The 17,930-nt window shown below is 42.8% G+C and overlaps 1 protein-coding gene across 7 annotated transcripts in view; it reads right to left on the bottom strand.

Annotated features, from left to right (window-relative positions):
• Positions 1-17,930, bottom strand: part of vps13d (vacuolar protein sorting 13 homolog D) — a 116,219-nt gene that overhangs the window by 91,251 nt on the left and 7,038 nt on the right. For all 7 annotated transcript variants that reach the window (XM_061686772.1, XM_061686805.1, XM_061686775.1 and 4 more), the window contains exons 6-11: positions 16,945-17,025; positions 9,505-9,621; positions 3,015-3,119; positions 796-966; positions 323-423; positions 54-222 (exon numbers count right to left, since the gene is read on the bottom strand). In XM_061686772.1, the coding sequence (XP_061542756.1) occupies positions 54-222; positions 323-423; positions 796-966; positions 3,015-3,119; positions 9,505-9,621; positions 16,945-17,025 (744 nt within the window). The remainder of the gene's footprint in view (positions 1-53; positions 223-322; positions 424-795; positions 967-3,014; positions 3,120-9,504; positions 9,622-16,944; positions 17,026-17,930) is intronic.

Raw genomic sequence — 17,930 nt, 5'->3', positions numbered from 1 at the left:
GAATTATTTAGCTAATCCGACATTATAGAGCACTGTTGGTTATTGTATACTACCTCTTCTTGGAGGCTTAGTGGAACTCCTTTGAGTTTTCGGAAGTACAGGCTGGTGTAAGTTTGGAGATCTCGTGCCCGCTGGAGGGCAAAGGTCCAACTTCCCCGACGCCGCTGTTCCCTGATCTCACTTAGGTTTGCCTCAATGGCAAACAACCACCATTGTCTGCAGCTAGGAGAAAATGTTGAACGTTTAAATACATTTAGAAAGCACTATATATTTGCATAGCTGATTTGGTGATTTCCCCCACAGAGGCTGAGCTCTGTCTTACTTTCCAGAGACGGGGCTGTTAGGTCTCCATTTTCGGTAGAGCATTTCCCTTTCGCGGCGATATACCTCTTTAAGGAAGGCCATGATCTGTTGGTATTGGACCTAAGAGAACACACATTTCATTCCAGAGGCAATCGCACAAGTAAACACAACAAAACAGTGGTTTAAAATCTCAGTGTAACAAGAACAAAGTAAAAATATTACACCTTAAGAGACTTACTGTCAAGTAACTCTGTCTGACAAATACAGTCGCAAGGAATTCAGATCAAATATTTACACTCCGACCATCCTACTATTATGTGAATTGTTTCATTATCTATTTAACAATTCAAATATTACATCACTACAGCAATTAAACTTTGAAGATTGTGAAGTGTGTTTGTCAGCTTTCACATATTCCACATTGAGATTTTTTAGATTTCAAAATAAAGCGTGTAGCACATATACCTACATAGGTAGTATAATGATACAGACCTGAGATAAGCGTAGGGACATGGTCTCTAGCTGAATGTGGCCTTGAATCCGTGGGGTGTGTCGGAACCTCAGAGGCTCCTTGGAGGCATTTCTTCTAAGTAATACGGAGGCACACACTGGTTCAAAGATATATTGGTGTTCCCTCGTCTTCATACATTGGGTCATTGCTTCCTGCACATTCCCAAAGCAGAAAAAAAGTAAAAACTGTGTATTCTAAAAGTAGGGACATTCCAAATTAGCATTAAAAACAACCTATAAATGCAAGGTCTTACATCAGTGGATGTCAAACTTTTTACAAGTACCATCTAAAATAACACTTAGCTCTCCATAATCATGACCAACATTAAAATACCATAGCGTAGTAGTGTGAAACAAAACAGAGGTTCTATTCCTAAAAGTTTAGTTAGTGTTATTGTAAGCCATTGTAACATTATGCACAAATGGAACATTGACACTGTGCTTAAATACAGGAAGAAAATGTACTGAAATAATGATTCAATTAAATTTATTATAAAAGTTATATATATATAATAAAAGTTAAAAAACAAATCACTCTTAAAGATTAAATACAAATGTATTGTACTTAATTATAAGTTAAAGACCCACAAGAGGCCAAAAGCATTTATTGTAAATTTGACACACCACAGAAGAGTGTTTAAAAAAAAAATGTCAATGGACTGAGATCAGGACTCATTGCTGCCCATTTTAAAACTGGATTTTTTTCCCTTTTCAATCATTCCTGTGTGCTTTGGATGTGTGCTTTGGGTCTTTGTCTTGCTGGAGGACCCATGATCTACACCTCAAACCAAGTTTTCTTACACTGGGTAAGACATTTCACTCTAAAATCTTTTCATAATTTTATTATTTCATGATACCTGTGATACAGTCAAGGCCACCAGTACCAGATGCAGAAAAGCAGCCCTGCAGCATTATGGATCCTCCACCATGATTGACTGCTGCCAGGGTGTACTTTTCCTTAAAGGCTTCATTGCGCCATCTGTAAACATACTGGTTCTGTGCATTGCTAAAAAGCTCTATTTTTGTTTCATCTGTCCATAAAATATTGTTTATCATTTGCTCTTTTGTATCAAACAAGTTCTCTTTAAAAAATGTTGTTTCACTTGATTCATTTTCTTCAGGAGATATTGCACATTTAGTACTTAAACTTCATGGGTGCCAATAATGGTGATCACAACTGTGTGTGTGTGCGTGTGTATATATGCATGCGTGTGTGCGTGTATGTAGAAATATATTCCTTTTTAATTTGACCGAGCCATTATTACTAAGGTACCCATAATTCTGGTGAATAGCCACAGATGGCACCCGTTAGTTATACATACACTAAACCCCGATTTAACGGATATCGAAAGTAAAGGACTGTCTTGACAGTACATGTGTCCAAAAATAGTTTCCAGTTGGCACTTAAACCAGTATTGACAAAGTCTGTTAGTTCCAGAGTTGGCCACTGTTGTTTACTGGCGGTGTGGTGCAATATAAGCAGAGACTGGGCTGTGTCCGAAAACGCTCACTCACTCACTATTCACGACTTCCCATGCAGGGTTGCACTGTATAGTGGACTATATAGTGAGCTCATTCATAACAGCTTTCGGACACTACACGGCGCTCTGCTTTTTTTTTGCCGCACCATTCAGAAATTTGGTCAGATATGAAACCAAATTAGTCACACTCTAGAGTCCTGTCTCGTTCCCCCCCAAAAATAAATAAATAAATAAAATATTTTGTTTAAAAAAATCATATAACGGATTTCCAGCACCACGCCAGAGTACTAAGCCATGTGTCCGAAGACGCAGATTGATCGTACTTTATGCATCCCTGCTCATTTTTGTGCATCTGAGACGCAGGACACACATCAAATGAGATCCCTGGGTGTGAAATGTTCCAAGAAATCATTTATTTTCGGAGCAGATGCAGAAATTGGATGTTATTTCTTTCAACTTCAAAACTGCTTTTTCTTTTTCCTGCATGGTTAGATAAAGAATTAGGCTATAGACGTATACTGATCTGAGAATACCAAACAGATACAAAATGGTGTAAAACCGCTAAACGTATCATTTTTTATCTCTGGCATGGTGCCAACCAAAGCCAACAGCTGAAAACTTTAACGCACTGTTATACCAACACCTTTGATGACAGGGTTGAGGATTCATATGACATGAGCGCAGGATACACAAACTGTGTTTTAACTAATACAATCTAACCTGGATCTGATTAACAGGAAGTTTTGCCAGCATTTCACATTCTGTATCCCAGTAGACTCTAAAATCTTCAATCTCCAGCTGCTTCTGTCGAAATGGATTCAAAGTCTACAAAAAAGAGAAAATACATATTATATTTCTAAATGCTCTTTTCAAAATGTGGACACATAGCCTTTTGTAAAGTAAACCAGTCAGTTCAGTAGATAAACTGCAGACCAGACAACCTGAGCATTTTACTATCAACATGATGCTCCTCAACAAAGCCTAGCACCAAGCATCATCATGCAAGTTTAAAATATGTATGTAAGTATGCATGACTATAGTAAGCACAAACAGAAACAGTTCAGTTTGATCTAGCAGTCCATATACTTTCCCATAGTGCAGACTAGGGACGGGAATAAATCAAGATACAAAAGTACATTAACACATCATGATACAGTGATAATTTAACCATTAATATATTGGAAGAAATCTATCTACAATACTAGTGTATATAGGGTCGCTCACTAGGGTCGCAGGCGTGCTGGAGCTTATCCCAGCTGTCATCGGGCAGGAGGCGGGGGTACACCCTGGACTGGTTGCCAGCCAATCGCAGGGCACATACAAACAAACAACCATTCGCACTCACAGTCACACCTACGGGAAATTTAGAGTCACCAATTAATGCATGTTTTTGGGATGTGGGAGGAAACCGGAGTGCCCAGAGAAAACCCACACAGGCACGGGGAGAACATGCAAACTCCACACAGAACCCGGGTCCACAGAACTGTGAGGCTGACGCTCTAACCAGTCGGCCACCGTGCCGCCTCATGCATTGTAAAAATGCATTATACATACACTGAACAAAAATATAAACGCAACACTTTTACACAAAAGGCCATTTCCCTCAAATATTGTTCATAAATCTGTCTAAATCTGTTAGTGAGCATTTCTTTTTTTGTCGAGATAATCCATCCCACCTCACAGGTGTGGCATATCAAGATGCGGATTAGACAGCATGATTATTGCACAGGTGTGCCTTAGGCCTACCACAATAAAAGGCCACTCTGAAATGTGCAGTTTTGGTTTATTGTGGGGCTTGGGGAGTTGAGAAAACCAGTGAGTATCTGGTGTGACCACCATTTGCCTCACGCAGTGCAACACATCTCTTTCCCATAGAGTTTATCAGGTTGTTGATTGTGGCATGTGGAATATTGGTCCACTCCTCTTCAATGGCTGTGCAAAGTTGCTGGATATTGGCAGGAACCGGAACACGCTGTCATATACGCCGATCCAGGATCCAGAGCATCCCAAACATGCTCAATGAGTGACATGTCCCAGGAGTATGCTGGCCTTGCAAGAACGGGGATGTTTTCAGCTTCCAGGAATTGTGTACAGATCCTTGCAACATGGGGCCGTGCCTCATCATGCTGGAACATGAGGTGATGGTCATGGATGAATGGCACAACAATGAGCCTCAGGATCTCGTCACGGGGTCTCTGTGCATTCAAAATGCCATCAATACACATCTACACAGCGGTCATCGAATCAGTCCTGTGTTCTTCCATCACAGTCTGGTTTGGTGCTGCTACAAAAAAGGACAAACTCCGACTGCAACGGACAATCAAAACTGCTGAAAGGATTGTCGGTACCCCCCTACCCACCATTGAGGACTTGCACGCTGCCAGAACTAAGACAAGGGCGTGCAAAATCCTCTCGGACCGTCTGCACCCCGGTCACCAGCTCCTTCCCTCAGGTAGGCGCTACCCATCAACACTAACTAGAACTAGTAGACATTCCAACAGCTTCTTCCCTCTTGCGATCAACTTCTTAAACACCTAACCTATAATTCCATTACAACAAGCTGGAAATTTTTTTACTTGAGTTCGTTGTCACATTTCGGTGGGGCCAATTATGTATTACTCGTGCACTCACTGTGGTTGTCTCGCCATGCTGCACTATTTGCATATACTGGCCACTCATGCCAGAGTAGCATCTGCTCCATTTGCACACTGATTGAGGAGTATCTGTAACATTTGCACAACCAACATTGTCCCAGATGATCGCACTACTCGTCACTTTACACCGCATACACTCCTTGAAGTATCAGCGCCCTTTGCACAATGGTCATTGCACCGGGCTATTGCAATATTAGTCATTCGAACTGCTCTAAGTGCTAGAGGACTCTGCATCTTTTTGCACAATTGTTTTTTGTCAATGTCTTTATGTCCCCAAAGTGTTCTGTAAATTGACTGTCTGTTGTACGAGAGCGGCTCCAACTACCGGAGACAAATTCCTTGTGTGTTTTGGACATACTTGGCAAATAAAGATGATTCTGATTCTGAATAAAATGCACCTGTGTTCATTGCCTATAACATACGCCTACCCATTCCACAACCCCACCGCCACCATGGGCCACTCAATCGACAACATTGACATCAGCCTACCGCTCACCCACATGACGCCACACGCACTGTCTGCAATCTGCTCTGAACAGTGAAAACAGGGATTCACCCGTGAAGAGAACACCTCTCTAACGTGCCAGACGCCATCAAATGTGAGAATTCGCCCACTCAAGTCGGTTATGACGACGAACTTCAGTCAGGTCGAGACCCCGATGAGGATGACGAGCATGCAGATGAGCTTCCCTGAGACGGACGGTTTGTGCAGAAATTCTTTGGTTATGCAAACAGATTGTTGCAGCAGCTGTCCGGGTGGCTGGTCTCAGACGATCTTGGAGGTAAACATGCTGGATGTGGAGGTCCTGGCTGGTGTGCTTACACGTGGTTTGGGATTGTCAGGCCGGTTGAATGTACTGCCAAATTGTCTCAAACGCCTTTGGAGACAGCTTTTGGTAGAGAAATTAACATTCAATTCAGGGGCAACAGCTCTGGTGTACATCCCTGCAGTCAGCATGCCAACGGCACGCTCCCTCAGAACTTGCGACATCTCTGGCATTGTGTGTGTGATAAAACTGCACATTTCAGAGTGGCCTTTTATTGTGGCCAGCCTATAGCACACCTGTGCAATAATCATGCTGTCCAATCAGCATCTTGATATGCCACAGCTGTGAGGTGGGATGGATTATCGCGACAAAGGAGAAATGCTCACTAACACAGATTTGGAGAGATTTGTGAACAATATTTGAGGGAAATGGCCTTTTGTGTATGTAGAAGAAGTTTCAGATCTTGGAGTCCAGCTCACGAAAAATCTAAGCAAAAACAAAAGTGTTGCGTTTATATTTTTGTTCGGTGTCGGTAGAAGGGTTTTCCAGAATTTTGAGGTCAACTTTGGGATGTGTATTATATATGGGTCCGCATGATACGCAAGAAATAGAGTATAGAAAATTAGGCTCCCAAATTGTGAAACATAGAGACCTCCTACCAGCTGTCGGACTCTGCGGACGGGTACGTTGAATGCGCTGAAAACACGCCTCGCTTGGCTTATACCTGTCCCTCAAATACATTCGGACGGTATGTGTTCAAATGTCTCTACTGTGAGCCACAAGCTACATAACGTGTGCCGGTGTTTTTAATAAACAGTTAACTTTCCATGAAATATCTCTTATGCAGAGCCACACACAAAGCGAGGCAGTGATGAATTATTAGACCACCACGCCGCAATAAACAGTTAACTTTCTCTGAAGTGTCTCTGTTGTGTGAACCCATGCTCGGCACACGGAGCGAGACAGCGGCGAATTGGATGGTCCAGCTGCCGGTTCGCGAGACCGCTATCGGCTAGCTCACTATCCCATTATCTTGCTCACGGGTTTTGGGCATCATCCAACTCTCCAACGCCTCGCTCCATGCGCTGTGCATTGGTCCACACATCAGAGAAACTGTAGCCCAAATAACACAAAACACCTAACACTTCCGGGAAGATGCCTTTTTCGGTTTATAGGCATAGCTTGCTTGCTAACCGCATGCTGTATTGGTTGAAATGGGCCAAGTTATTAATACTAAGTAACTCGCAATTGCGCTGGATAGCCACTGATGGAATGAAGGCTCTCAGTACTTATACAGTGGGGGAAGGACGACTCACGCCAGAAAGCTCAAGTGCGTACTCAGCCTTGGTTTTAGCTACAGCAAAAAAATCCAGACAGCTGAAATGGTGAAAACGAGTTTAACGCTATATTGGGGCAAAAAAGTATTTAGTAATTGAAAAAAAAAGTTCTCCCACTTAAAAAGATTAGAGGCCTGTAATTTTCATCATAGGTATACCTCACCTATGAGAGACAAAATAAGGGCGGGGGGGAAATAAAAAAATAAAATAAAAAAATAAATAAATTTAAAAATCCAGAAAATCACATTGTCTGATTTTAAAGAATGCATGAGCAAATTATGGTGGAAAATGAGTTTTTGGTCACCGACAAACAAGATTTATGGCTTTCACAGACCTGTAACTTCTTCTTTAAGAGGCTCCTCTGTCCTCCATTTGTTACCTGTATTAATAACACCTGTTTGAACTCCTTATCTGTATAAAAGACACCTGTCCACAACCTCAAACAGTCACACTCCAAACTCCACTATCGCCAAGACCAAAGAGCTGTCAAAGGACACCAGAAACAAAACTGTAGACCTGCACCAGGCTGGGAAGACTGCATCTGCAATAGGTAAGCAGCTTGGTGTGAAGAAATAAACTGTGGGAACAATTATTAGAAAATGGAAGACATACAAGCAGTGATGCCGGTAACGCATTGTTACTTTGTAACACGTTACTCCAAAATTCCGGCATTTTGAGTAACAAGCAAAGTAATGCGTTACCCCGGGAGAGTAATAAGACTAGTTACTTTTTCAAACCAGCAATAGTTACTTTTGACTCATCAATGTCGCTCACAAAGTACTGATTTGTGCCTGCTGGTAACCAGGACGACTGATCCGACGACTGAAAGAATGAATGGGGCCATGTATCGTGAGATTTTGAGTGAAAACCTCCGTCCATCAGCAAGGCCTGAAGATGAAACGTGGCTGGGTCTTTCAACATGACAATGATCGCAAAATGATCCCTGGTGCTGTGTGTACATTAATGTGGGGAAAAAGATAACTTAAAATGATTTTAGCACATGGATGCAATATAACAAAGAGTGAAAATTTTAAGGGGGTCTGAATACTTTCATTACCCACAGTAAAACAAAGTATTGAGATGAACTTTTGTTATTGACCAAATACTTATTTTCCCCCATAATTTGCTAATAAATTCTTTAAAAATCAGACTGTGATTTTCTGGATTTTTTTTCTCATCTTCTCTCTCTCTCTCTCAATAGGTGAGGTACACTTGTGCTCATAAGTTTACATACCTTAGCAGAATTTATGATTTCTTGGCCATTTTCCAGAGAATATGAATGAAAAACCTCTCTTTCACTCATTGTTAGTGCTTGGGTGAAGCCATTTATTATCGAACAACTGTGTTTACTCTTTTTAAATCATAATGACAACAGAAACAACATAAATGACCCTGATCAAAAGTTCACTTTTTTTTTTTTTATCTCGTTTTTTATTGAGTTTCCAAAAATGTTTTTTCAATTTTAGTTTTAGATATTTCGTTTGTTTTTTCTTTTACTATTATAACCTTGGTACACACTTGCGTGTGTCAGCTGTCAGTGTTCACCGTTTTACATTATGCATGTTCATGCTATTTCAGCAGTTTTATTTCGGTGGAAAAAGACTTTCAGTCCGAAACTAAAAATGAACTTTTGGGCTATTTTTGGGCGGAACATTTCAGCGGCCAAAATTTCGGTGCATCACAGGAATAACTATTGTAAGGGTAGCAAGCTCGGCCTTCCTGTGTGGAGTGTGCATGTTTGCCCTGTGCTTGCATTGATTTTCTCCGAGTACTGGGGATTCCTAACACATCCCAAAAACGTGCATGTCAGACTCGAAAATGTCCGTAGGTGTGAATGTGAGTGTGAATGCTTGTTTGTCTATATGTGCCCTGCAATTGACTGGCAACCAGTCCAGAGTGTCTCTTGCCCAAGAGTCAGCTAGGATCGGTATGCTCCAGCACGCCCATGACACGAATGAGGACAAGCAGTGTAGAAAATGTAATGATGCATAGATGGAGAGCAAGCTTTAAAGCAGTGATTCTCAACTGGTGGGATGGGTCCCAAAAGTGGATCGACGACCCATTTTGGGTGGATCACAGACAGCGAGTAAAAATTAAAAATAAAGTATTCCTATCCTGATTTTTTTCCGGGACAGTACAGAGTCGTACTAAGTTCCCACATGGAACATAGTAGGAAAGCGAGCAGAAATATTACTTCCTTGTTCTCTCTGCCACAAGTTTACTCTCTAAACAAATACAGGGCAACTCAGCCTTTGGCTGGCAGACGTCATGGCACACAAAATGCCTTTGGCGGTGCATCAAACTCATTTGAAATGGCATTTAAAAACACAATATTAAAAACACAATTACAAACACATTTATTGTTCTTAATCTCTATGAAAGTGGATCATGACTTTGCAACAATAGGAAAATGCGGTTGAGAACCACAGCTTCAGAGTCAAACACTACTTGCCGTATCTTTGGAGGGATTCTGAGCAGAAATATTGTTGACGCATACTCCAAAGGAGAAGGGCTTCTCTGGATTGCAGGTGTCATCTTCAAATCTCAGGTGCACATCTTGGATGTTCAACTAAACAAATTAACCAGAAAATCAGGGTGTCATCCTATGTTTAAATATTGTTAACAATGTTTAGTTCAGCATTAAATACTATCATCTCAGTAGTTAATTTAGAACCTGGAAAAACTGTATTTGGCTTCAGGACTGGATTACACCCAGCACAATAGCACTCTATATGGGCACACCTCAGGAATGTGTGCTCTATCTCCTGCTTTTGACTCATGAGTGACTAGACTCCAATCTCAGTTAGTTTAGGTTGCAGGTAACACAATTTTGGAAGGTCTAAATAACAAATTCCAAAGTGTTCAAACTGACCATGAGGTGAAAAAAAAACGACAAACCTTTCTCAAACATGGTGAAGAAAAGGAGAATTTGACGAGAGTCCAAAGATCACATTGCAAGGCCCAGTACAGATTAGGGCTGCACGATATTGGAAAAAAATGACATTGCAATTTTTTTAAAACCTGCAATGACTACTACAATGTGAAATAATACACAACCATTCTTAAGAAAGTTCACTTTCTATGCAAACTTGCTCAAAGTTCAGTTCATTGTTTCAAAAATTTATTAGTTCAGTTAATCAAACTTTTGAAAGTTCACTGGTCCAAAAACAAACGTGTTCGTAGTTCTTTTTCCCACCCCAATATGCTGCTGACGGGCAGGATTACACTCAAAATACTGGCATTTCATTTCCCATTGTTGCCACCCATTAAGCCCACACTGGTAGCCAGCTGCAGCTTTCACCCTACAATTTCAAAAACATGAGGAAAAATGTGTTGCTTGAGTGGTCTTTTTTAACATGAGGAATTAAAACAAAAACAGGACTTTTGTCCTAATTTGCAAACAAAAACATGCAACACAGTATGACAGGAACAATGGTGAAAGGACATTGATAACGTTGCATTCCTCGCAGCTCTGGCTGACTATTAACAAAATAATAATCAGAATCATCTTTATTTGCCAAGTATGTCAAAAAACACAAGGAATTTGTCTCCGGTAGTTGGAGCCGCTCGAGTACAACAACAGACAGTCAATTGACAGAGAACACTTTTGAGACATTAAGACATTGAGAAAAACAGTCACTGAGCAATAAAGGGTTTCTAGTTATCTGGTAATGCCGGTACAAATTATTATTATTGTTTTTTTTTTGAGAATTGTGCAAAAAGATGGATGAGTTAGAGCGGAGAAGGAGCCAGGCCTTCTCATCCAACATCAGTGTGTAACCTTATAAATGCATTTCTGGAAAGATTGTTCATATATCAGAATCAGAATCATCTTTATTTGCCAAGTATGTCCGAAACACACAAGGAATTTGTCTCCGGTAGTTGGAGCCGCTCTAGTACAACAGACAGTCAATTTACAGAACACTTTGGAGACATAAAGACATTGACAAAAAACAATTGTGCAAAAAGATGCAGAGTCCTCTAGCACCTAGAGCAGTTTGAATGACTAATATAGCAATAGTCCAGTGCAATGACCATTGTGCATAGGGCGCCGAGACGTCAAGGAGTGTATGCAGTTTAAAGTGACCAGTAGCGCGATAATCTGGGACAGCGTTGATTGTGCAAATGTTGCAGATACTCCTCAATCGGTGTGCAAGTGGGGCAGATGCTACTCTGGCATGAGTGGCCAGTATTGGTAACAAATTCCAGACGAAAAAAAATTGGCAGCATGTTGCAATGGAATTGTAGGTTAGCTGTTTAACAAGTTGATTGCAAGAGGGTAGAAGCTGTTGGAATGTCTGCTAGTTTTAGTTTGCATTGATCGGCAGCACCTACCTGAGGGAAGGAGCTGGAAGAGCTGGTGACCGGGATGTGGAGGGTCCGAGAGGATTTTGCACGCTCTTGTCTTAGTTCTGGCAGCATGCAAGTCATCAAGGGTGGGTAGGGGGTACCGACAATCTTATCAGCAGTTTTGATTGTCTGTTGCAGTCGGAGTTTGTCCTTTTTTGTAGCAGCACTAAACCAGACTGTGATGGAAGAACACAGGACTGATTCGATGACAGCTGTGTAGAACTGCCTCAGCAGCTCCTGTGCCAGGCCATGCTTTCTCAGAAGCTGCAGGAAGTACATCCACTGCTGGGCCTTTTTGAGGACGGAGTTGATGTTGATAGCCCACTTCAGGTCCTGAGAGACTGTAATTCCCAGGAACTTGAAGGTCTCGACGGTTGACACAAGGCAGCTGGACAACGTGAGGGGCAGCTGTGGCGAAGGATGCCCCCTGAAGTCCACGATCATCTCTACAGTCTTGAGCGTGTTCATTGTATCGGCCGCACCACAGCTCCAACCGCTCCACTTCCTGTCGATATGCAGACTCGTCACTGTCTTTGATGAGGCCGGTGACAGTGGTGTCATCTGCAACCTGCAGCAGTTTGACAGCCCAGTGTGTTGAGGTGCAGTCGTTCGTGTAGAGAGGACACAACCTTGGGGTGCCCCAGTGCTGAGGTGGGCTCCCCCAGCCTCATCTGCTGTGTCCTGCCTGTCAGAAAGCTGTAAATCCACTGGCAGATGGCAGGCAAGACGCTGAGTTGGAGAAGCTTTGAGGAAAGGAGTCCAGGGATGATGGTGTTGAACGCTGAGCTGAAGTCCACGAACAGGATCCTCGCGTAGGTCCCTGCAATGTCGCGGTCTTCTAAGATGAAGTGCAGTCCCATGTTGAGTGCATCATCCACAGACCGGTTCGCTCGGAAACTGCAGGGGGTCCAGCAGGGGACCTGTGACGCTCTTGAGGTGGTCCAACACGAGACGGGCAAAGGACTTCATGACCACAGATGTCAAGGCGACTGGCCTGTAGTCATTTAGACCCAGGATTGTAGGTTTCTTGGGGACTGGAATGATGGTGGAGCATTTGAAACAGGATGGTACTTGACACAGTTCCAGTGCTCTATTGAAGATCTGTGTGAAGACTGCAGTGAGTTGGTCCTTTTAGACTTTGAGGCAGGATGGGGACACATGGTCTGGGCCTGCCGCTTTGTTAATATTTTGTTGTTTGAAGATCCTGTTCGTGGATGGTTAACGCAGAAGTCAGAGGTGTGGTTGTGGTCGGTTGGAGGTGTGGCTGGGTGGGTGTGGGGTGTGAAAGGGTCCTTTTCAAATCTGCAGTAGAAGGTATTCAAGTCGTTGGCTAGTGTGCAATTGTTCTCAGCTTGGGGGGATCGTCGCTTGTAATTGGTCAGCGATTGGAATGCATGCCAGACTGATTTAGAGTCATTAGCGCTAAACTGTTTTTGCAACTTTGCTGCATAGTTTCTCTTTCTAGCTTGATTATACAGGGCCCTGTCCCCGCTCTGATATGCGCCTTCCTTAGCTTGGCGAAGTTGCTCAAGTTTGGCAGTGAACCACGGCTTGTTGTTATTGAATGTGCGAAATTACTTTGTTGGTACACACACACACCTTCACAGAAACTAATATAGGATGTGACAGTGTCCGTATATTCATCCTTGGCTGCCAGCTGAATTTTCAAAGACACTCCAGTCTGTGCAGTCTAAACAGTTTTGAAGTTCTATCTTTGCTTCATTGGTCCACTTTTTCACTGTTTTCACTGTAGGCTTCACGCATTTAAGTTCTTGCCTGTATGTTGGTATTAAGTGAATTAAGCAGTGATCAGACGAGCCCAGTGCTGCACGAGGTTTGGCACGGATGTGTTATTTAGCGTAGTATAGCAGTGGTCTAAAAGTTTATTTTCCCTGGTAGGACAGTCGATGTGCTGCTTGTATTTAGGGAGTTTGTGGTTCAGTTTAGCTTTGTTAAAGTCTCCGAGAATAATGAGGGGTGAGTCCGGGTGTTTTTTTTCAATTTCGTGTACTTGTTCGGCGAGCAATAGCTGTGCGGCGTTTGTATTAGCTTGAGGCGGAATGTAAACACCGGCAACAATGAATGATGCGAACTCACGAGGCGAGTAGAATGGCTTACAGTTCAAAATCAGCGACTCTAAATGCAGGCTGCAGTGTGTGCTGAGCTCCGTGACATCCGTACACCATTTTTTGTTGATATAGAAGCATATCCCGCCGCCTTTTGTTTTCCCCGATGATTCCATGTCACGGTCAGCCTGGTGAAGATGAAAGTCGGGAAGCATGACAGCGCCATCGGGTACAGCCTCACAAAGCCAAGTCTCCGTAAAGCATAAGTCTTTACTGGTCTTTATCAGAAGATGAAGCTCGTCCATTTTGTTGGGTAGGGAGCATAGATTCGCGAGGTGGATCGACGGAAACGCCAATCTGTATCCTCTCTTCGGAAGCTTCACTTGGATGCCGGCTCGCTTCCCTCTGTGGCGTCGCCTTCGCCTCCATGTGCCAAAGACCGCGGTCGCTGCTCCGGTGAATAACCTGCGCCAAAGACCGTGGTCGCTGCTACCACGGTGAGCGGATTTGCGAAAGTTGGTGAAAGAAAGTCCGGAGTAGCCTCCTTGAAGGTGAGCAAGTCTCCTCTCGTGTAAGTAAGTTGTGTAATGTCTCCAAAGACGAACGAAAAACACAAAAACAATACTAGCGAGCGCGTAACCGAGGCATCCACACGGGTAGGCGCCATCATAATAATCTATTCTTATATTACAAAACAAAATAAATTCCACATCACAGTGTTATCGTACAGCATTTTAACTAAAGCATTAAAATAATAATTTTTCGAGTAATACATTTTTTCAATTATGCAGTGTCCCTGAACGCACCTCGCGCACTCACGCAGCTGCCCGTGCCTGCCTACAGTAGTTTCATTCTGAAGAGTGAAATAGGAAATGCAGCAAGTATACATTATTTCCTGTGTCCTCATTCATAGTTATAGAACAAGGAGATAAGTATACAACACTCTGGCTGCTCCATTTGTTGTTTGAAGCATTATAATTTACCGTAACATGCAAGGTGCTAATCTTATTAGGATGTCCAAATAGGTCCCTCTGCTGGTCACCTTTAATATTACAGTTGATTCACTGTATATTACAGTACACCACTATCGAAGCAGACCCTGCGATGTGACTATTGCTCACAGGTACATAGCGATGACGATGCTCAAACAAAATCTTGTGCAGCCCTAGTACAGACGCTCTTGTGGAGGGGATGAACATCGCCACCATAAAATGTAAAATGAACAAAAAAATGCAGCGCCACTTGTGTATAATTTCTATTGAGGCACCATTAGAAACAGCTAGAACAGTAAGTATTAGAAGTAGTCGTAGTAGTAAGATCACTGCCTCACTGAACCTTTTTTTTTTTTTTTTCTTTTTTACTGCTACCACTCATCAAACATTTGCTTTTTGTGCAGCTTATTGCAGTGGGTATGGAAAGTTTTCAGACCCCCTTAAATTGTTCAGTCTTTCTTATATTGCAGCCATTTGTTAAAATCATTTAAAATTTTTCCTCATTAATGTACACACAGCACTGCATATGGACTGAAAAAAAACAGAATTGTTGAAAGTTTTGCAGATTTATTAAAAAAGAAAAACTAAAATATCACACACCCATAACTATTCAGACCTTTTGCTGTGACACTCATATATACAACTCGGGTGCTGTCCATTTCTTCTGATCATCCTTGAGATGGTTCTATACCTTCACTGGAGTCCAGCTGTGTTTGATTATACTGATTGGACTTGATTAGGAAAGCCACACACCTGTCTATATAAGACCTTACAGCTCACAGAAATGTGGCAAGGCGCAGATCTGGCCAAGGTTACAAAAAAAAATTCTGCTGCACTTAAGGTTCCTAAAAGCACAGTGGCCTCCATAATCCTGAAATGGAAGACGTTTGGGACAATCAGAAGTCTTCCTAGACCTGACCGTCCGGCCAAACTGAGCAATTGGAGGAGAAGAGCCTTGGTGAGAGAGGTAAAGAAGAACCCAAAGATCACTGTGGCTGAGCTCCAGAGATGCAGTCTGGAAATGGGAGAACGTTCTAGAAAGTCAACCATCACTGCAGCTCTTCACCAGTCGGGGCTTTATGGCAGAGTGGCCCGACGGAAGCCTCTCCTCAGTGCAAGACACATGAAAGCCCGCATGGAGTTTGCTGTAAAAAAAACAGCTGAAGGACTCCAAAATTGTGAGAAATAAGAATCTCTGGTCTGATGAGACCAAGATGGAACTTTTTGGCCTTAATTCTAAGTGGCATGTGTGGAGAAAACCAGGCACTGCCAGGCCTGTCCAATACAGTCCCAACAGTGAAGCATGGTGGTGGCAGCATCACGCTGTGGGGATGTTTTTCAGCTGCAGGGACAGGGAGACTGCTTGCAATCGAAGAAAAGATGAATGCGGCCAAGTACAGGGATATCCTGGACGAAAACCTTCTTCAGTGTGCTCAGAACCTCAGACTAGGCCTAAGGTTCACCTTAAAAAAAGACAATGACCCTAAGCACACAGCTAAAATACCGAAGGAGTGGCTTCAGACCAACTCCGTGACTGTTTTTGAATGGCCCAGACAGAGCCCTGACTTAAACCCAATTGAGCATCTCTGGAAAGACCTGAAAATGGTTTCCCACCAACGTTCACCATCCAACCAACATTCACCATCCAACCCAGCACTGGAGATGATCTGCAAGGAGGAATGGCAGAGGATCCCCAATTCCAGGTGTGAAGAACTTCCCAAAAAGACTCATGGCTGTATTAGGTCAAAAGGGTGCTTCTACTAAATACTGAGCAAAGGGTCTGAATACTTATGGCTGTGTGATATTTCAGTTATTCTCTTTTTAATAAATCTTCAAAAATGTCAACAATTTAATTTTTTTTCTGTCAATATGGAGTGCTGTGTGTACAGTAATGTGGAAAAAAAATTAACAAATGATTTTAGCAAATGGCTGCAATATAAAAAAAGAGTGAAAAATGTAAGGGAGTCTGAATTTATGGGGTCTGAATATTTTCTGTACCCATTGTATCCGTGCCGAGACTCCAGTAGCAATGTTAGATGTAAAATAAAACAGCCATCCATCCATTTCCGTACCATCTATCGTCAATGGGGTTGCAGGCGTGCTGGAGCCTATCCCAGCTGACTGGGCGAAAGGCAGGGTACACCCTGAACTGGTCGCCAGCCAATCACAGGGCACACATAGACAAACAACCATTCGCACTCACATGCTCACCCTACGGACAATTTAGAGTCTTCAATTAATCTACCGTGTATGTTTTTGGAATGTGTACCCGGAGAAAACCCACGCAGGCACGGGGAGAACAGGCAAAGTCCACACAGGGGAGGCCGGATTTGAACCCAGGTCTCCAGAACTGTGAGGCAGATGTGCTAACCAGTAGTCAATGGGCTGGCCGAAAAATAAAACAAATATACTAAATTTAGTATTAAATGATGAAAAATATATTTTTAAAGCTCCAGGTTAAGTTGTAATATTGTATTGGTTTACCTCAATGTTTTCCACAATCCTTGTAACCACTGATGCAGTGACGGAGTACCAGTAAGACTCTCCTTTTTGTTCACACTCACTCTGAAGAAAAGAACAGAAAAAAATACATCATACATACAGTAGATAGATCACTTCAGAACATTTTCCATATAAAAATTTTTTGAATAACACAAATTTTGATAAACAACAAAACCTGTGGACATCTAAATCCCTTTTCACACTGCACTTTCTCAATGAAAGGTGTCCCGGTCCAGCGTGCCCCGATTTGGAAGTCCTGACATAGTAGCCTACCGAGAAGTAAACAGGAAATGCTGGTGAAGTAGACCGCACCTCGGCAACCTCGGTGAGATGTATCTTTCTGTTTTGCAAAAGAAAGCCGCGTCCATCGCTGTGACTTTTTGAGAAACATCACGGCATGTATTTTCTCTTGTATCCCTAAGTGTGCGGCACAGTGGGCGACTGGTAAGAGCGTCAGCCTCACAGTTCTGAGGACCCGGGTTCAATCCCCGGCCCCGACTGTGTGGAGTTTACATGTTCTCCCCGTGCCTGCGTGGGTTTTCTCCGGGCACTCCGGTTTCCTCCCACATCCCAAAAACATGCATAAATTGGAGACTCTAAATTGCCCGTAGGTGTGCATGTGAGTGCGAATGGTTGTTTGTTTATATGTGCCCTGCGATTGGCTGGCAACCAGTTCAGGGTGTACCCCGCCTCCTGCCCGATGATAGCTGGGATAGGCTCCAGTGCTCCTGCGACCCTTGTGAGGATAAGCGGCTCAGATAATGGACGGATCCCTAAGTGTGGCTCTTGTATCCCTACGTGTGGGACACAAAGACACTGCATTTATCGGCGCTTACTCTATTTTCCTAGTACAAGTCTGTCAAAAAAGCACATGGAAACCACTCCGCCAACACCTCTCCTATTAGAGGAGATTTCTGACATCACTGCAATGCCGCTCTCGAAAAGAACATGCACAACGAATCGCAAAG

The sequence above is a fragment of the Phycodurus eques genome, chromosome 1 (genome assembly GCF_024500275.1).
Source record: "Phycodurus eques isolate BA_2022a chromosome 1, UOR_Pequ_1.1, whole genome shotgun sequence".
NCBI lineage: Eukaryota > Metazoa > Chordata > Actinopteri > Syngnathiformes > Syngnathidae > Phycodurus > Phycodurus eques.
This window is presented reverse-complemented; position numbering and strand designations above follow the sequence as displayed.